The 16,505-nt window shown below is 36.3% G+C and overlaps 1 protein-coding gene across 1 annotated transcript; it reads left to right on the top strand.

The window, feature by feature from the left end:
• Window positions 1-7,286: 7,286 nt before the first annotated feature.
• LOC117570951 (gamma-aminobutyric acid receptor alpha-like) lies at window positions 7,287-16,006 on the top strand. Its single transcript, XM_034252885.2, has 5 exons — window positions 7,287-8,351; window positions 11,005-11,072; window positions 11,227-11,530; window positions 14,258-14,647; window positions 14,712-16,006. Exons 1-5 carry the CDS (start codon window positions 7,928-7,930, stop codon window positions 15,668-15,670), a joined length of 2,145 nt encoding a protein of 714 aa, XP_034108776.1. The 5' UTR covers window positions 7,287-7,927; the 3' UTR covers window positions 15,671-16,006.
• The last annotated feature ends 499 nt before the right edge of the window (window positions 16,007-16,505 follow it).

The raw sequence follows: 16,505 nt of genomic DNA, 5'->3' as shown, positions 1-16,505 counted from the left end.
GAGGCAGCTTGAAGCACCCACAAACCTCGCTGGTAGTGTTAATGGATTCCAGCCATGATTTAGTCCCGCTGTGGCAGCAGGGCGAAACTGATTTTGCGCCTTTTGCATGTCCGTGAATGTGTCGCAGTCAGTGTGTGTGTGTGTGAGTGTGAGAGTGTGCGCCTCTGTGTGTGTACTTTATGCTGTCGGCGTATCCTCTGCTCATGCTGCTGCTGCACAATTGAATCTTGCCCAAGCGTTTGCTTTTAATGTCGTTTCAGTTGGCGTTGCGCGCTTGGCGCGTCTCGACGTATTCCTGTGACCAAATCTCTCTCCCAAGCGAGCAACGGGCATTAAGCGTTTTCCATTTCCAATACGCGCCTCGTTATCTGTTTATTTGTAAACATATTGTCGTTGTCATTGTTGTTGTTCTTCCCTTTGTTGTTGTTGTTTATTATTGCCATTTGGCTGGCGGCGGCATCAAAAGAAAGTATTATGTCCTTTGCAAGGCGATTAGAAGCGGATTGATTGAATTGACGGCGGTCGCGACGGCGGATTGTGAAATTAATTGAAAAATGCATTACGCATTTTTTTCTTGCTGTGAAGTTGTGAAGCTAAAAGCAGTTAATTACTAATCCTAGTTGAAGTAATTAAATTACTCATTCTCATTAAAAAATTGCATAACAAATTAACAAAGAACAAAATAAAAATTTGAAGTGCAGTTAATTAAAATCTGAATTTACAATTAAAAAGTAAATGCAACGCAATCATAAATAAACATGACAACTTGGCGTATGTGTAATATACAATGAATAAAAATATAATATAAATATTGAAAAAAAATGAATTTTATATAAATTATTTGCAATAGAGTATTTTTATTCAATTTTTATAAATTTTACAAATTTGAACAAAAAATTTCTATATTTGTTAAACTTGGCGTATGAGTAATGTGAAAAAATAATTTATGAAATGTGAATAATAGTATTAAATAAAAAATAATAAAAGAGTTTCATCATACACCTAAATAAAAATGAATTCTATATAATTCATCCGAGTACTTGGCGTATACGTAATATAACTGAATTCTACTGATGCTAATCTAAATATTTTCTGCATGTGTTAAATGCAAAAAAAAATTAATAAACGGAAATACATCTTAAAAAAATTACTTAATAAAACAAATTTAAAGAAATACTAGGCGTATATTACGCATACGCTAAGTACTTATATAATATAAACTCTCAGCGTGTGCGTGAAATGTAGTAATAAAAATACAAATAATCGCAATATGGAAGATAATAAGTATAAAAATATTTTATGAAAAATAATGCAAGTTAATTTATTTATCTAAATACAAAAATAATAAACAAATTTGAAGCAATTTTTATGGCTACTTGGCGTATACGTAATAAATGTGTAATAAATTTAAATTCCATAAATTTCAAGTTCATTTTTAAATGTCGTTTAAAATAAAATTTCTTAACTTATTAAAGTATAACAAATTAATGCACAATTATTTACACATCGAAATTTTTAAAACTTGAATCTCATGGGCCTCTAAATTGATTGACGAATGCCACACGAAATAAATTACAATTTAAATGCGCATGCAAATGCGTTTATCTTAATTAGCCTTTCAAACAATATCAGTATTTATGAACAACCAATTAAAATGTCGAGCGGGATGCCAAAAAATAAATAAATAAATAAAACTAATGCTAATTTCAAATAGAAGACACACTGACAACTGCTCAATTAAATCTACGTATTTACCAAATACTGAACTGAACTGAAACCCCAAATGTATTAAAAATCAATTGCAGTGCGGTTGACCCGCATGTGAACAACCACAAATATGACATTTAAATAAAATGTAATAAAAAAACGTAAAGTGCAAGTAAAATGTAATTATCGCAGATTGAACAACAAACGAGAAGCACACCAGAGGGAATGTAAATCCGATAAAACTCAAAAAATTTTGGTCAACCAAGCAAATTATTAACAAAACTATTACCAATCCATTTGGGAGTGGGGAACCTGCAGGGCGTGACTTAGCCTTATTTATGAGTGTTCTAATGTGGCTTTCCGATGCAATTTATGGCTATGCAAATTTCTAAAGAGGAAAGCAAAGATTTTCAACATGCATTAAAATTGAGAATGAAGTTTTTACAATAAATACTTGAATACACAAGAGTAAAATAAGTACAAAGTTAATGTAAATTTTTAAAGTGCAAGAAAATGTTAAAGAAAATGAACGTTTGATTGATAGCAGAATGAGTATAAAGTTGTTTATTGTTGGCGATTGTGACTAAGTTGACCGAAATAAATGTATCTCTGCAGCTTTGATGCTGACAACTACAGCATTTTCAACCATCTACAAGTCCTCAGTTTACTTTTTATACAGTCGTAACCATAAGCCGTATGAAAAAGGGCCTAAACCTAAGTAGTTTAAAGGGTATAACATAGTAAAAGGTATTCTAGAATGTTATTTTACAAAATTTGTAAAATTTTTTAATTGTATAGAAAAGTCAGATAGTTGAAGAAAATTATAATTATGCTTAAAATGTTTTGCTTACTACAGGGTATCTCCCAGTCAAACCCTTTTATAGAGCATTAATTTTTTTGGCAGTTCCCGTTTTGTGTTACAAAACATCTGTCGGTTGGGCGAATGCAAAGCAGATACGAGTCTCAAAAAAAAAGCAAAATAGAAAAGCTGCTGGGCATCGCACTCTTGAGATTTACATTGTAAAGTGATGCGTTTAGCTTTTAACCCAACCCTCGTTCTGTTTCTTCCACTCGTTACTCTGCATATAGTGTGTGTGTGTGGTATGATGATACAACAGCCTAACAAAAACTGCATTTAAATTAATTGAATTTTGCAGATTTTTTGTGGTTTGCTGCCCTCATCCACATCTCCCGCCCTCGCAGCTTATGCTTTTGCATTCGTCTACGAGTATTGCTTTTATTGAATTGGTTTGGGGATTCGTTACTTGCCCCACAAGTCTGAGGACCACTTCTTCTGCTTCTTATTGTCTCCCCTCCATACTCATGAAACTTGTTTACTTTAGGGTCTTAGGGTCAGTTCTCAATGTTGTATGCATTTGGTTTGGTTTGTCACAGCAATGGCATCTCTTCTTTTCTTCTTCATGGGGATCTGCATTTGCGTTCATTAATTTTGCAGCCAAGTTGAAATGTTTCTGTTTACCTTTGAAATGCGTTTGGGCTCGAGCGCAGCAAATTGAATGTTTGGCAATACTTAAGAGTAATACCCGAAGCGTTCATAATGCAGCTAGGCCAAAAGTTACAGATTTCAGTTACGAGCTTTATATTATATATGGCACAAAAGTTATTGTGAAGTATTGACAATCCTCTTCTCGGTTAACTGCGTTAGAGACACTAATTATAAGGTACATTTATAACATTTTAAATTGTATGATTATCAATTAAATTAATTGTATCATCAAAAAAATGAAATAATATTTAAAAGTTTTTTTTTTTTTAAGTTAGACAGCAGTTTATTTATTATATTACTTAAAAAAACCTTTTAAAATAAATTGATTTTTTTCATAATTTAACCATCGATTTTATAAAGTTGACTTTAAATTAAAGATTCGTCCTTTTTTTATATCTCTGTCATTAAAATGCTTTTACATTTTTTTTAGTCAAATTTTTCCATTTTCTACTCTCCATTCATTCTATTAGAAAATCAAATAAAATCTATTAATGGATTGTAAAAAGTTTTTTTACATACAAATTTAAGAATTTTAGTTTTAAAATGGTATTTCAGTTATACTCAATTGTTTTTCATAGGATGGGATAGCTAGTTTTTGATAGTTCTACTATTATTGATTAAATATATGTATAAAATATATAAATTAAATTTATATAAGAAAGGAAGAAATTAAAAGTATAACATTTTTTTAACTTTTTACATTAAGAATTTTTTTTATTTCATTTAAATTTTAATTGGTGGTTTTTTAAAGATTTCTGGAATAAAAATTTCAATTTTATTCATTCATCATTTTAAACTTTCTTCTATTAAGATCTTCAATAATTTTGTAGGAGCATCTTCTGTTCTCAAGAATGCCTCTTTTTCGCGAATAATCCTTATTTTTCTGCTAGTCCTCACCATAGTACAGGGGAATGCACTTAGCTAAGTCAGAGGCCAACAAGCGAGGCTGAGTTTTGTGCTATCTGCTGCACCTCCTTCACTTTCTACTCCCACTTCCTTCCGCTACTTTTGCTTGGGCTGGCAAACATTTCCGTAAGTCGTGTGCTTCGTATCCTGACCATCGTTGCAGCAGCACGTGCAGCAGCTTTAGTCTAAAATAATTACAACAATTGCATTATTTTATGCCCGAATTCTGTTGGCCACAAAATTTTGACTTGCATTTAATTAAATTGCACATTTTTAAAGCTACTTAAATTAACTAGAAAACTTGTGGCCAAATCCGTTTTTGCCCGTTTCCCTTTCTCTTTCTCTTTTTTCCATAGTTCAGACAATGAAAATTCACACGTTGCCCAAAAAAGCAAAACTAGCATACTATATATGCATTTAAATTGGAGTATAGTAAAATTCTTTAGCAGATTGAAATGCAAAACTCATTTGGTAAGCGCAGACACAAAAAGGCGTTCGAAATAATGTCAGGACCTGAGTCCATAGAAACCACCTGCTGCACCCACACAGCATTCACAGCAAAAGACAAAAAGAAACCATATAACAAACAATGTTATATGCACCAGATGTTTAGAAAACTGCTCAGATTGCTGAGAATTGCGTATAGTTTAGTTTAAATACCCTGTAATTATGCAAGTTTATAAGGCAGAATAAGAAGTTTTAAAAATTTTAAAGAAATATCTAAAATTTCAAGAAAGATTCTTTCAGTTTCCACATTAAATTTAAAATCCTATCGCAAATAAATGAGACAACTAACTACGTAAATAGATTAAAATATTTAATATTCCAACTTGCAGAAAATATTTATATACTATACCACTTTAAAATATAATTATAAAAAGCCAAGAAAGATTGTTGTAAATTAAATTTAAAGGAAAATTTTGGAATAAATTAATTAGACAATTAATTACGAAAAAAGTTAGAAATATTAAAATATTTCAAGTTGCAGAAAAAAATAATGTACTATATCACTTACATGTAAATGATTATTTCTTTCTTCATAAAATGAGTTTATGAACTGAAAAGTTTGAACGTAAAGCACATTTCGTATAATGGAGTTAATAATATTTGATCAACCAAATTGTATATAACATTAGGAAGCCAATAGAATAAACCACGATTATTTGATATGCTTGATGGCGTTTGCAAAGTGAATTTATACCCTGCAAGGGCCACCACACACAGTGGTTTGTAACAATGCAGTTGGCAGGCAGACCCGAAAAAAAGGCGACATATTCTATAGAAAGTGGGAATGAAGAATAGAAGAGTGGCAGAAGAAAGAGATGGAGGAGGAAAGAACGGAAGCAGGCAGCGATGAAAGAGGAGGGCAGCCTTCAAAAATTGAGTGCAATTTAGACGACGTTGATGAGAAAATGCGTTGAACGTGCTCAAGTTGTGTTCTACGCTTGTGGCCGGGCTCGGTTCGGGGCCGCATTTAACCCTTTCGCCAGTTAACAAAGGCAACAAGGTGTCGACGAGAGGGAGGCGAGTAGAAGAAAGAGACGGAAGGAAGGAAGGGCAAAGTAAAGGCGTCGCGAGGCGACGCGACGCGACAACCAAAGCAAGAAATTAGAAGTAAAGCTGCTGATGCTGATGGCTGATGTTTGCTTGTTTTGTGACGAAACAAACTGGCACCAAAAGTAAAAATAAAAGAATACGAAAAGAGTGATTCAAATGAAGGGAAAATATAGCAAAATGTGTGTAGCTCAGATTACGGCATTCAAATTTATGATCAGCTGGTTAATTTATGGTGAAAGTCGATAGCAAAACCCTTCTCAACATTTAGAGTGGTATCTGATGGCAAACAGAAAAAAAGTGCTCTTCACACTGAATTAATTTACTTTGTAAGCTTAGCTGAATTTTGCAAAATTTTTCACATGCGTCAAGTGCTGGGCAAACCAAGTGAATCTAATGCACATTTCCTGCGGCTCAGCCACATGCTTAATTAGCAAACACAGCGCTTAATCAAGTGGCAAGTAGCATTGACGAACACGAGGCCTCGATGCCTCAGTCTCAGTCTCCGTCTCTGACTGGAGATGCTATCAGTAACTAGAAGAATAAGAGGAAGAAGGAGGCAAGGCAAAATGCACTTGGAATGGACCCTCATCAGGTAGCAGCATTAGCACACAATTGGGTTAGTGGGTGAGACACATAATCAACTATCAACTTTATGGGTCGCATTGCACACAAGTACAAGTATTTTGCATAATTAGATAGATGGACTCGTAGTCGCCTTGATGCACCTTCCAAATGACCAAATACGAGTAGATTTATTAAAGGACATCTCGCCTGCCTCTTGGCCCAATGGCAGTTGATTTTTCATTAACAGCTCGGTGGTCGGTGCCGTTGGGTGCATATTTTATTTATTCCATTTAATAACTTGCCATCAATATAAGTTGAGTTCCTTGGTTTTCGAGATTAATTTATAAATATTTGTTGTTTTCTGTTGTGTGAAATATCCCCTCACAGCGTGAGCTTTGCGTGCATTAATCTTCACGCGTTTCCCAGGCGTGTACTTAACCAAGATTCATATTACGCATACGCCGTGTAATGTGTGTAAAATAAATAAAAGCTGCGAAAACTCTGTGAACTTTATTTTTAATTTAATTTGAGAAAATTAAAACACACTCAATAAATACAAAAGTGAAAACTTTAACTAAAAACTAATAATAATAACTATGATATTATAATATCACGCATACGTCACGTGTTCAGTAAATAGTGAAAAAATATTTGCAATTTAAAATATTTGTGGCAACTCAATAAATATAGAAAGTAAATTTTAGGAAAATCTATTTAATTGTGAATTCAAAATATTGCGCATACGTCACATTGTACATACAATTCAATAAACACAAACCAAAGTTGTTGAAAATGTTTTGCAAGTATAGAAAATTATTCAAATAATGTGGACATTTATTTTAAATAAATATAAAGTGATTAAGCGAAAACTATAAAATATTACGCATACGCCCTGATGTGAATTGTTATAAAGCTGCCAAAGGTAGTCAAAATATTATGCATACGCCTATTTATAAAATAAAGTAAAAATATAATATGTAATGTTTTCAATTAACGACAATCGATGTCCGATAATCTAAATATAATGTGTATAATCCGTGCAGATTCGAATAAAAGCTAATTTAACTGCCAGCAACTTAAGTAATTTCTTGGCAGCCATCAAAACGCTGCTGGCTAATTGGCCAATCACAGTGGATGGCATTGAATCAAAGTGCCAGAAGCAGAGGCGACACAGTCACAGGCACAGTTCAAACAATTAAAATCATAAAGCTCATCGCAGCAGAAGTGAACGCAAAAGCGAAAGCGAATTGAAATACACAAAGACCAAAGTCAAGATAACGGACAAGATAAACGAAACTAATGCTCTGAGCGAGAGAGAAACAAGTCGAGAGGAAGAAGCAGAAGAAGAGGAGCTGTGGGGATGTGCTTGTGGAAATTAAGAAAAACCCGACTCGGAATGCAGCCTGTGTCACAGACGAGTGCAACTTCCGGTGCATAAATGAAAATAAATACCAAAACAAACTGAGAAACTGTCAGCAGCAGGCGGCGAACGAAGAAGAAGAAGAAGAAGATTGCAAGGAGCACTGGACGCTGGCCAGTTGGAGCGACAAATGTTAGCCAAACGGATGTGTAGATTAGGCCAGAACAGTTGTCCGTCAGATGTCTAAACAATAGACACAACAACAACAATAACATCAGCAGCAGCAAACAAACAGCAGCAACAACAACAACAAACAGTCGGGCAATATGTGCTGCAGTCGAAGAGGAGCAAGAAGAGCAACCGAAACAAGTACAACATCCGGCAATGCGTCGGCTGACCTCATCGTCGTCGTCGTCGGCCGGAGCATGTCCTCCTGGCTGTGGACGAGGATGTGGCTGTGGCTGTGGCAAGGACAACGTTTAAGCTTGCGCATATTTAAAGTTTTGATTAGCTGCTGGATTCTAATGTGCTGCATTTACACAAATGCCTGGCAAGCGTCCATCGGTCTTCAACTTGGCGTCATGGCCGGCAGTATCAAGGGACGCGGCGATGCACATCGCCTGGACGAGATTGGTGCCGGCTCACTGACTCGCTCCTGGCTAACGCAAAGCAATAATCATGCTAATATCTCCGAGCTGCTCGACAATTTGTTGCGTGGCTACGACAATAGCATTCGACCCGATTTTGGGGGTAAGTTTAAGCCAAGCCAAGTTTGTCCGTAGCTAATATGCAGTTAAAATGCAGATAATGCAGATATTGTCCGCTGATAAATAGTTAGACGCATATGTATATAATTTGGAGAGGCGGCGCAAAACAGTATGTTAATATACCATACACATATGTATTTAATGAATATACAAGTATAGACAGAATGGAGTCATCATTTGTTCAGAGAGCTTCAGCTAAGAGGCTATATGTTATATGAAAAATTTAATGTTAATAGATGTTTTAATATATAATATTAGATGGTTATACATGGGATATATTAGATAAATAAATTATATTTTGTATTTTAATCGTAAATAGTTTTTAGTAGATTAGAAACTCGATTTAAACTACAATACAACAGAAACTATAGTTTCTGATGATTAAAGAACGAAATCTCGTTTAAAATCTCTTCAACCTAAAATTCTTCTTTCATGGTTATTTTTAGAGATCGAGAAGTATCAAGATTTCCAATGGAGGTGGAGGCTAGTCGATAGATCCTATCGGTATCGGTTGACATTAACAAGTAGATAGGCACTAAGCTATCGGTATCATCAGTCTTTAGAAGTAGATCATCACTCGTAAAAAGTAGAACAGTAGCAGCAGCAGCTAAAAGTTTATTATTTAAGTTTCATCAGACTTTACTTTTACATATATTATCAATTATTTCTGTATCCAACATTACTTAATGTAAATAAAATAATAATATATATAGATTTATAAGTAAAGGTAATCTGGAATTACAAACTTATATAGCTTCCGACTGATCTGAGATATTGAGATTAAGGTGCCGCTGCTTCCGCTGTGCTGTGGTTGCATCCCTTGGCAAGACCGGGATGAGTTTTGTTTATGCCTTTTGGCTGTTTACCCTTTCACAGATTCCTGTAATCAGCATGTGAGCAGATTTGCCCCTTCAGCGGAAACGTTTAATGAAGCGGAAATCGTTGCCAGGAGAGAGTCAAGATGACGTGGATGTCGTCGTCATTGCTGGTGATGATGATGATGATGATGACGGCAATTCCCTTGGCAAATAGTTAGTGTCAAAATCGACAAATATTTACATAGACTTTCATTGCGTATTTCCCTGCGCCTCTTCGCTATATTTTTATCGTTATTTCGCTATGTTTCGTTTCGTTTCGTTTTGTTTGTCGTGACTCTCAAGGATTTCCCTTCAGCAGGCGCGACGGCAAATTTATAAGCTTTTTCAATTTTCCAAATTGTCGACACCATAAAAATTTAAATATTTTCGAAATTTAAAAGCCTTGCGGCTGAGAATGAGAACGAGTGCAAGTGCGAGTGCGAGTGCGAGAAATGAGCGGTTTGGCGGGCACTCAATGGAGCTTAACGCGCGACGCCCACAAACAAAAAAAGAAAAAGAAAAAAGTTTTGCGTTTACGCAACTTAAGCCCAAATTACATTGTTTTAAACACTTCATTAAGAATGGCTGCTTTGCCGTGTGACGTGCAGCAGGATGCGAGCATACGCTTCGTAGGTAGTCGAAAGGATGCCAAGTGCCGTAACATTACGATGGCGATGTAGGTGGCATGTGCGGCATGCGGCATGCTGCAGCTTGCAGGATGCACAACGCATGTTTGCCAAGCTCAGAGCCCCAAAGTCATTAAAAACTGTTCGCATAGGCAGAATACAAAATAACAAAAAAAGCGGGGGAAGAAAAACTGCATATTAGCGCAAAATACAACGCCATGAAGAGCTGATAGATGATATGATGATGATATCCCAGCCATAAAGTGAGGCCACCGACGGACCGCGAATAGTGGGAGGTGCGGGGTAAGGGGGCTGCCATGGAATGAGACTGTCTGCCAAGCGGCTTAAGTGTCATTGTTCAACAGAGGCAACATTTAAATTCCGTTTCATGTGAAGGACTTTGGGGGATAATTCATATGCAGGAATTATACGAAATATAAAGCTCGTATATTTCACTATGGAAAATGTAGAGCTCTGGACTCTTTGCAAAAACTTCACTTAAAGAGATTAAAAAGTCAGGCTCGACTTTCTAAAGTTTTCAAAGATTTTTATAACAATGCAATTAGAATCAAGTTTGATTAGCGAGAAGTTAAATGAGCTAGCGTTAGAAATTCTTTTAATATGATTATTGAGTTTAATTTTTTTTTAAACATTTTCTTTCAGCAATTTTATATTTTTATGAAATCTTTATAAAAATGCACTCTTGTGCATTCTATAAATAAAAAATACACTTCAAAATATTTATTATTAATATTAAGTTACTTTGGCCGGGGAATCAGGTTGCTTTAAAAATGCCTTCATGCTTTGTGCATATAGAAAACTATGATCATCTTTGTCATTTGCAATATTTAGTTAGTGGTAATTCTGTCGATTACTATATTATTATTATTATTATTATTACTAATGTTTACCAGGAAAATTACGAATTTTGTTGTATTGAAGAATAATGCCATTAAATTGCAAAAATAACAAGTAAACCGTGTTTGTTTAAATTTTAATAAAAAGTTACTGATTATAAATTCAAAAACTTATAGGAAACTTCAGTGCTGTTTATAAATTCAAAATTCCATTTGCTTGTCCAAAACTGCAAATTTATCGAATTGCACAATAATTGCAAATTTTACAAAATAATGAACCATGTACTTTATTGCAGGTCCCCCGGCTACAATAGAAGTCGACATAATGGTGCGTAGCATGGGTCCCATATCGGAGGTGGATATGGTAAGTTGTGAACAACAAATGCCTCAACAAAATCCCGCACTCAATACTGCACTCCAAGGACACTTGAGTCACGTAACTGCAGTGTCTTATGAACTTTCACTCTCTATCTCCCTCTTTCTCTCTTTCTCTCTGCCTGCCTTGTGCGTTATTGCAGACATATTCGATGGACTGTTACTTTCGGCAATCCTGGGTGGATAAACGTCTCGCCTTTGAGGGTGGCCAGGATACGCTGGCGCTGTCAGTGTCAATGTTGGCGCGCATTTGGAAGCCCGATACGTATTTTTACAATGGCAAACAGAGCTATTTGCACACGATTACCACGCCGAATAAGTTCGTTCGCATCTATCAGAATGGACGCGTTCTGTACTCGAGTCGTCTGACAATCAAAGCCGGTTGTCCCATGAATCTCGCGGATTTTCCCATGGACATACAGAAATGTCCTCTGAAATTTGGATCATGTGAGTGCAAAAACAACCATAAAAACACAAATACAAAATACGTTATATGAGCAAGAAAAAAAAACTGTTGGGCAAGGAAGATGCGATGGTTGTGCTTTGGCATAATTATGCATAATTGGCGCTGAGAGGCGCTTTGATGTGAACACTGATGGCCTTATGAATGTCCATGTGCATGGGTCGACCACTTGTTGTAGTTGGAAGGGCACTCGGATTTATGCAATGAATATGCCATGACATTGGATTGTGAGATGATGTGCAAAGAGTAAAATGCTTTGATAGTAAGAGGATTGGGACCAACTGCGGATTTGCCTTGCGCTAATGGCAATTGATGCTGCCAAAGGAGGATTCTAAAACCCCTTAAAGCGCAGTAATTGTCATTGATAGTTTGCAATTAAATCGCCTTCACTAAGTTTTGAGTAGCTTCAACCTTGTTATAAAACAATTAAAATATATTTTATCTCAGATCCATTTAGGCGAATGTTTTTCTAATCTGAATTTCAATTTCAGATATATTTTTTCTTATTTTAATTTTTCAGATTAAGCTTTATAAAACAATTAAAATATATTTTATCTAAGATCCATTTAGAATATTGTTTTTCTAAACTGAATTTCAAATTCAGATATGTTTTTTCTTATTTTAATTTTTCAGTTTAGCTTTCGTTTAATTTCGTTCAAATTTTAATTGAATACTTTTAGTTTTTATTAATAAGTTTTATTTTATGCTTAAACTTTATATTAATTATAGTTGGCTTCAAAGAGAGATTAAAAACTAAAGCACTGAGATACGTTTATAAAATAAGACCTAATAGATTAAAACTTAAGAGTCGATGGTAAAAGGTTCTGAAATTATTTTCAAAATAAATCACTTAAAAATTAAACAAAATTGTATAGTCTTCAGACTCAGATATGAGTACACTCTTCTGTTTATTTTTCACACAGCTCGAAGCTTTACTCGTTAGCTTTTCATACCTCTGACGTTTTCGAGTTCTTTACCCAAGCTTAAAACACCTGACTTTACTTGATTATTCTACTCGGAAAGATATGCAGGTGACATTTCAATTATTTTTAGCAACAAACTGCTGACGTTGATGCATTTTCAGCAAACAATTTTAAAGATATTTTCAATATCAAATGTTCATTAAATATGTAGAACATAAAGAATATCAGAAGCTCCAGTTAGAAGGCAACACTTTATTATGTGTAGTCTTATCTGCGAAACGTAAATTAACAGACGACACCGAGCTATTCTAGGTATTATTGCTTCCTATTTGTTGTGAATAATGTTGCATGCAGTCAAGAATTCAATTACCCCTCGCCACTTCTTTCCATACGTTGCCGTTATTGCCTGCCACTTAATGTTGACAATTTCCCATTTGATGCGACGACGACGAAGAGTCACTGAAAATATTGCCAAAGTCAAATAGGAAAAAAAGAATAGCAAAAAAAAAAAAGAATTGGGGAATAAGGTAAACCAATCCGCATCACACACATGTCGCAATGTTTGGCAATTTGTGCAGCGAGGCGACAACAACAAAACAAAATAAAATAAAATAACTGTACGTGTGTTGATAGCAAACGTTTGCAGAGCAATGGATTGATGGGTTGAAAGAGGAGGGAAAGGAAGAGTACGAGTACTAGTTAGTTAGTCTATGGGTGCGAGTGAGAGTGCGAGTGAGAGTGAGAATGAGAGTGAGAATGAGAATGCGAGTGCTGGAATAGCGATGTGGAAAAATATGATGAACTGCGAATGAGCCAAAGACTGTGCATGGCAGAAAGCAAAATCTGCTTAGACCAACATTTAATCACTGTAAAAACAAGTGAAAGTAATTATCATAAATGAAATGAGATTCGTTTTAGCAAAAATTTAAGAGGTTTCTTGAAGGTTTGTCAGGATTGGAGTAATATTAAATTTAAGTGTTTAGTATCAAAAAAAAAGTTTAACAATAACTGAAAGTGCAAATAATAATTGAATTGTACGTACGGAATTACTATATAGTAATAAACAATACCTATTTTTTATTTTTATTTATTTATTTATAATATGAACTGTATAATATTTAAAATTGGTATTACAACTTTACTCATTTTAACTCTTAATAGCAATAAAAAGGTTAATAATTATTTTAATAGAAAAGACTTAACAAAACAGCTATTATTTATTATTTGGTGTTCATCTTAAAAATTGTATAGAAATTTCAGCTCTTTAAACAAGAAACAGAAACAGTATTAATACAGAAAAATAAATAAAGTCGAGAAAAGTGTGCCCATAACTTATGAATTGGAAAACTTGGAATAACTTAATTTGATTTCAGAAAAGCCAATCATTACATTAAAACTTTACCTTAAACGGAAAAGAGATTTCAGTGGCCAAGAGTAATATTTAGGGCAAACTGACTTAAGTTAATTAAGTAGTTGATATCATTAACTTTTCAAATTATTTACTTCCTTAACGGTAAAAGTTTATACACAGTTAAAAGGTAAAATTTATAGGAGTTTAAGCAATATGTCCAACTTTTCTCACTTTTCACATTTTTCTAAATAAAATCATTACTCAACTATCTCAGCCCAGTTGTCATCACTGTTCAGGTAATCTCAATCGCTCCCTCGCTCTTTCAGTCTTTATCTCTCTCTCTTAATTGCCAATATTTAGAATAACAAATCTGACACAATCGCACTCTCTAACTCTCATGTTATTTCCACCTCCCAAAATTGGCAACTGGGCCACAGTTGGCTACACCACGTCGGATGTCATTTATCGGTGGAACAAAGAGCGTCCTGCAGTTGCCATTGCTGAGGACATGAAATTGTCACAATTCGATTTGGTCGATTGTCCGGCGGGTAATTTGACGGACATTGTTTACAAGGCAGCCGCACCCATGCCCCAGGGCTACAACAACAAGGACACGCTGTCACCCAAGCAGACGCCAAACAGCAACAGCAACAACAACAACAAGGCAATGACCACGTTCGCTGGTCCTGGTGCCAAAAATCAACATGTACGCGGCACTGGCTTAAAGCTAGACAAAGGTGCCTTCGGTTCGGGACGGGGCGTGGCAGGAGGCGGTGGCCTTGTCACAAATCTGGCGGGCAGCATCACCCTCGAAACGCATCATCCGTGTAAGTTGTCACTTTACTCTTACCTTAACTCTTAATGCTGACTGATGCTCTTATCACTCGACAGCGGAATACTCCATGCTGATGGTCAACTTTCATCTGCAGCGACACATGGGCAACTTTCTCATCCAGGTCTACGGACCCTGCTGTCTCCTCGTCGTTCTCAGCTGGGTCTCCTTTTGGCTGAATCGCGAGGCAACCGCCGATCGAGTTTCCCTCGGCATTACCACAGTGCTGACCATGACATTTTTGGGATTGGAGGCACGCACTGATCTGCCCAAGGTGTCGTATCCCACTGCCTTGGATTTCTTCGTCTTTCTCTCGTTTGGCTTCATCTTTGCCACCATTCTGCAGTTTGCTGTTGTGCATTATTTCACCAAATACGGCTCGGGCGAGTGTTATTTCATTATCGAGGAACTCGACTCGGATTCGGCCGAGTCCGAGACGGATGTCGATGCCAGCGGACAGTCGGATTTCCGCAGCAGCAGCGAGTCCAAGATCTACGAGGTAATACCATTGTCCATGTGCGCCATCAATATGCCCAGTGCTGGCAATCCGAGTGGCATGTTGCGCTCCAGACGCAGCACACGTAATCGTCGACACGGCTTGGGAGGCTCGAGCTTCTGGCGCTGTCTGGATTGGTTCAGCTGGCGACGCCGACAGCGGCGTCCCAAGCGCAAGGCCACCTGCTCCGATGACGACGACGACGAGGATGATGAGCAGACGCAGCTGCGTGCCGACGAAGCACCTTGCACCTCGGCAGCTGCGGCGGCGGCGGCTGCAGCAGCAGCTGAGCAGAATTCTCCGCCTGTGGTGGGACGTCGACGCATGTCCTTCTATCGGCGGGAGGAGTTGGAGGCACGTCGCAAGGGCAAACGGACGCCGCAATACAATTCGGTATCGAAGATCGATCGTGCCTCGCGAATTGTGTTTCCGCTGCTCTTCTTTCTGATCAATGTGTTCTACTGGTATGGCTATTTGTCGCGTAGCTCACGCATTTTGGCCAATACGCCGACGAGCACCTGATGTTACCTTTTAGCAATTTAGACACAGTCCTTAAAGAAATCAACGCAGCGTTGCAGCAGCGGCAAAGGGGCAAGAGTGTGAATGTTAAAAGGGCAGGAGAGGAAAGTGGAGAAGAGTGAAATAGAGTTGAAATTTATCGATGATTTATGGCTTCAGTTATTTGCTCTTTACCTGATTTGCTAAACGAACGCTTCATGGGATTTCTTTACGCGCTAAATTGCTATGCAGACACTTGCTAAACCGATAAAATGATAAAAACATATCACAGGACTACAAACAGCACAAGAATACTTGACTCTTGTGGAGTATTTCAAGTGCACCTCTTATATTATATATTATTTGTACAGTTAGCTTTTAAGCTTAAGTTATCGATCTAACGTTAAACACTCTACTATACTATAAACTCTTATGCTACTTCGAATATGTTCAATTTAAATATATATATGTGTATTTGTGTATGTATATCAGTTTTGGTCTAAAGAGCTTTTTGAGGGATCACATCAAATAATAATGCAAATGTTAAGACAATTTTGCCGTCAATTCTTCAGTGTCTGGCAAAGTATAGAATGTAGTTAAAAGATTGAAAGAACTATTTACGAACAGCAGTTGGTTACTAGCAAGCGCAACTCAAAGATATTACTATTACAATAAGCTTAATTAAGAGCGTTATGGGAAAACTTGCCAGCACATTGAGGAACTCTATGTATGTACTTTTAATAAAATACAATAAATATAAATGATATGTATACATCATGTGCGTTTCGCGTTTCAATTAAACTGATAGCAACACTAAAAGATAACAAACAATGATATGATAAAAATGCTGGTGAGTATT

This window comes from Drosophila albomicans, chromosome 3 (genome assembly GCF_009650485.2).
Source record: "Drosophila albomicans strain 15112-1751.03 chromosome 3, ASM965048v2, whole genome shotgun sequence".
Taxonomy (NCBI): domain Eukaryota; kingdom Metazoa; phylum Arthropoda; class Insecta; order Diptera; family Drosophilidae; genus Drosophila; species Drosophila albomicans.
Note: the sequence above shows the minus strand (reverse complement) of the source record. Positions and strands in the feature narration are given on the sequence as shown.

Excerpts from the sequence above, each read along its gene's own strand:
- LOC117570951 (XM_034252885.2), top strand. The coding sequence starts at position 7,928 with ATGTGCTGCAGTCGAAGAGGAGCAAGAAGAGCAACCGAAACAAGTACA. Across the intron at positions 8,352-11,004 it reads CATTCGACCCGATTTTGGGG|GTCCCCCGGCTACAATAGAA; the intron begins GTAAGTTTAAGC and ends ACTTTATTGCAG. Across the intron at positions 14,648-14,711 it reads CCTCGAAACGCATCATCCGT|CGGAATACTCCATGCTGATG; the intron begins GTAAGTTGTCAC and ends ATCACTCGACAG.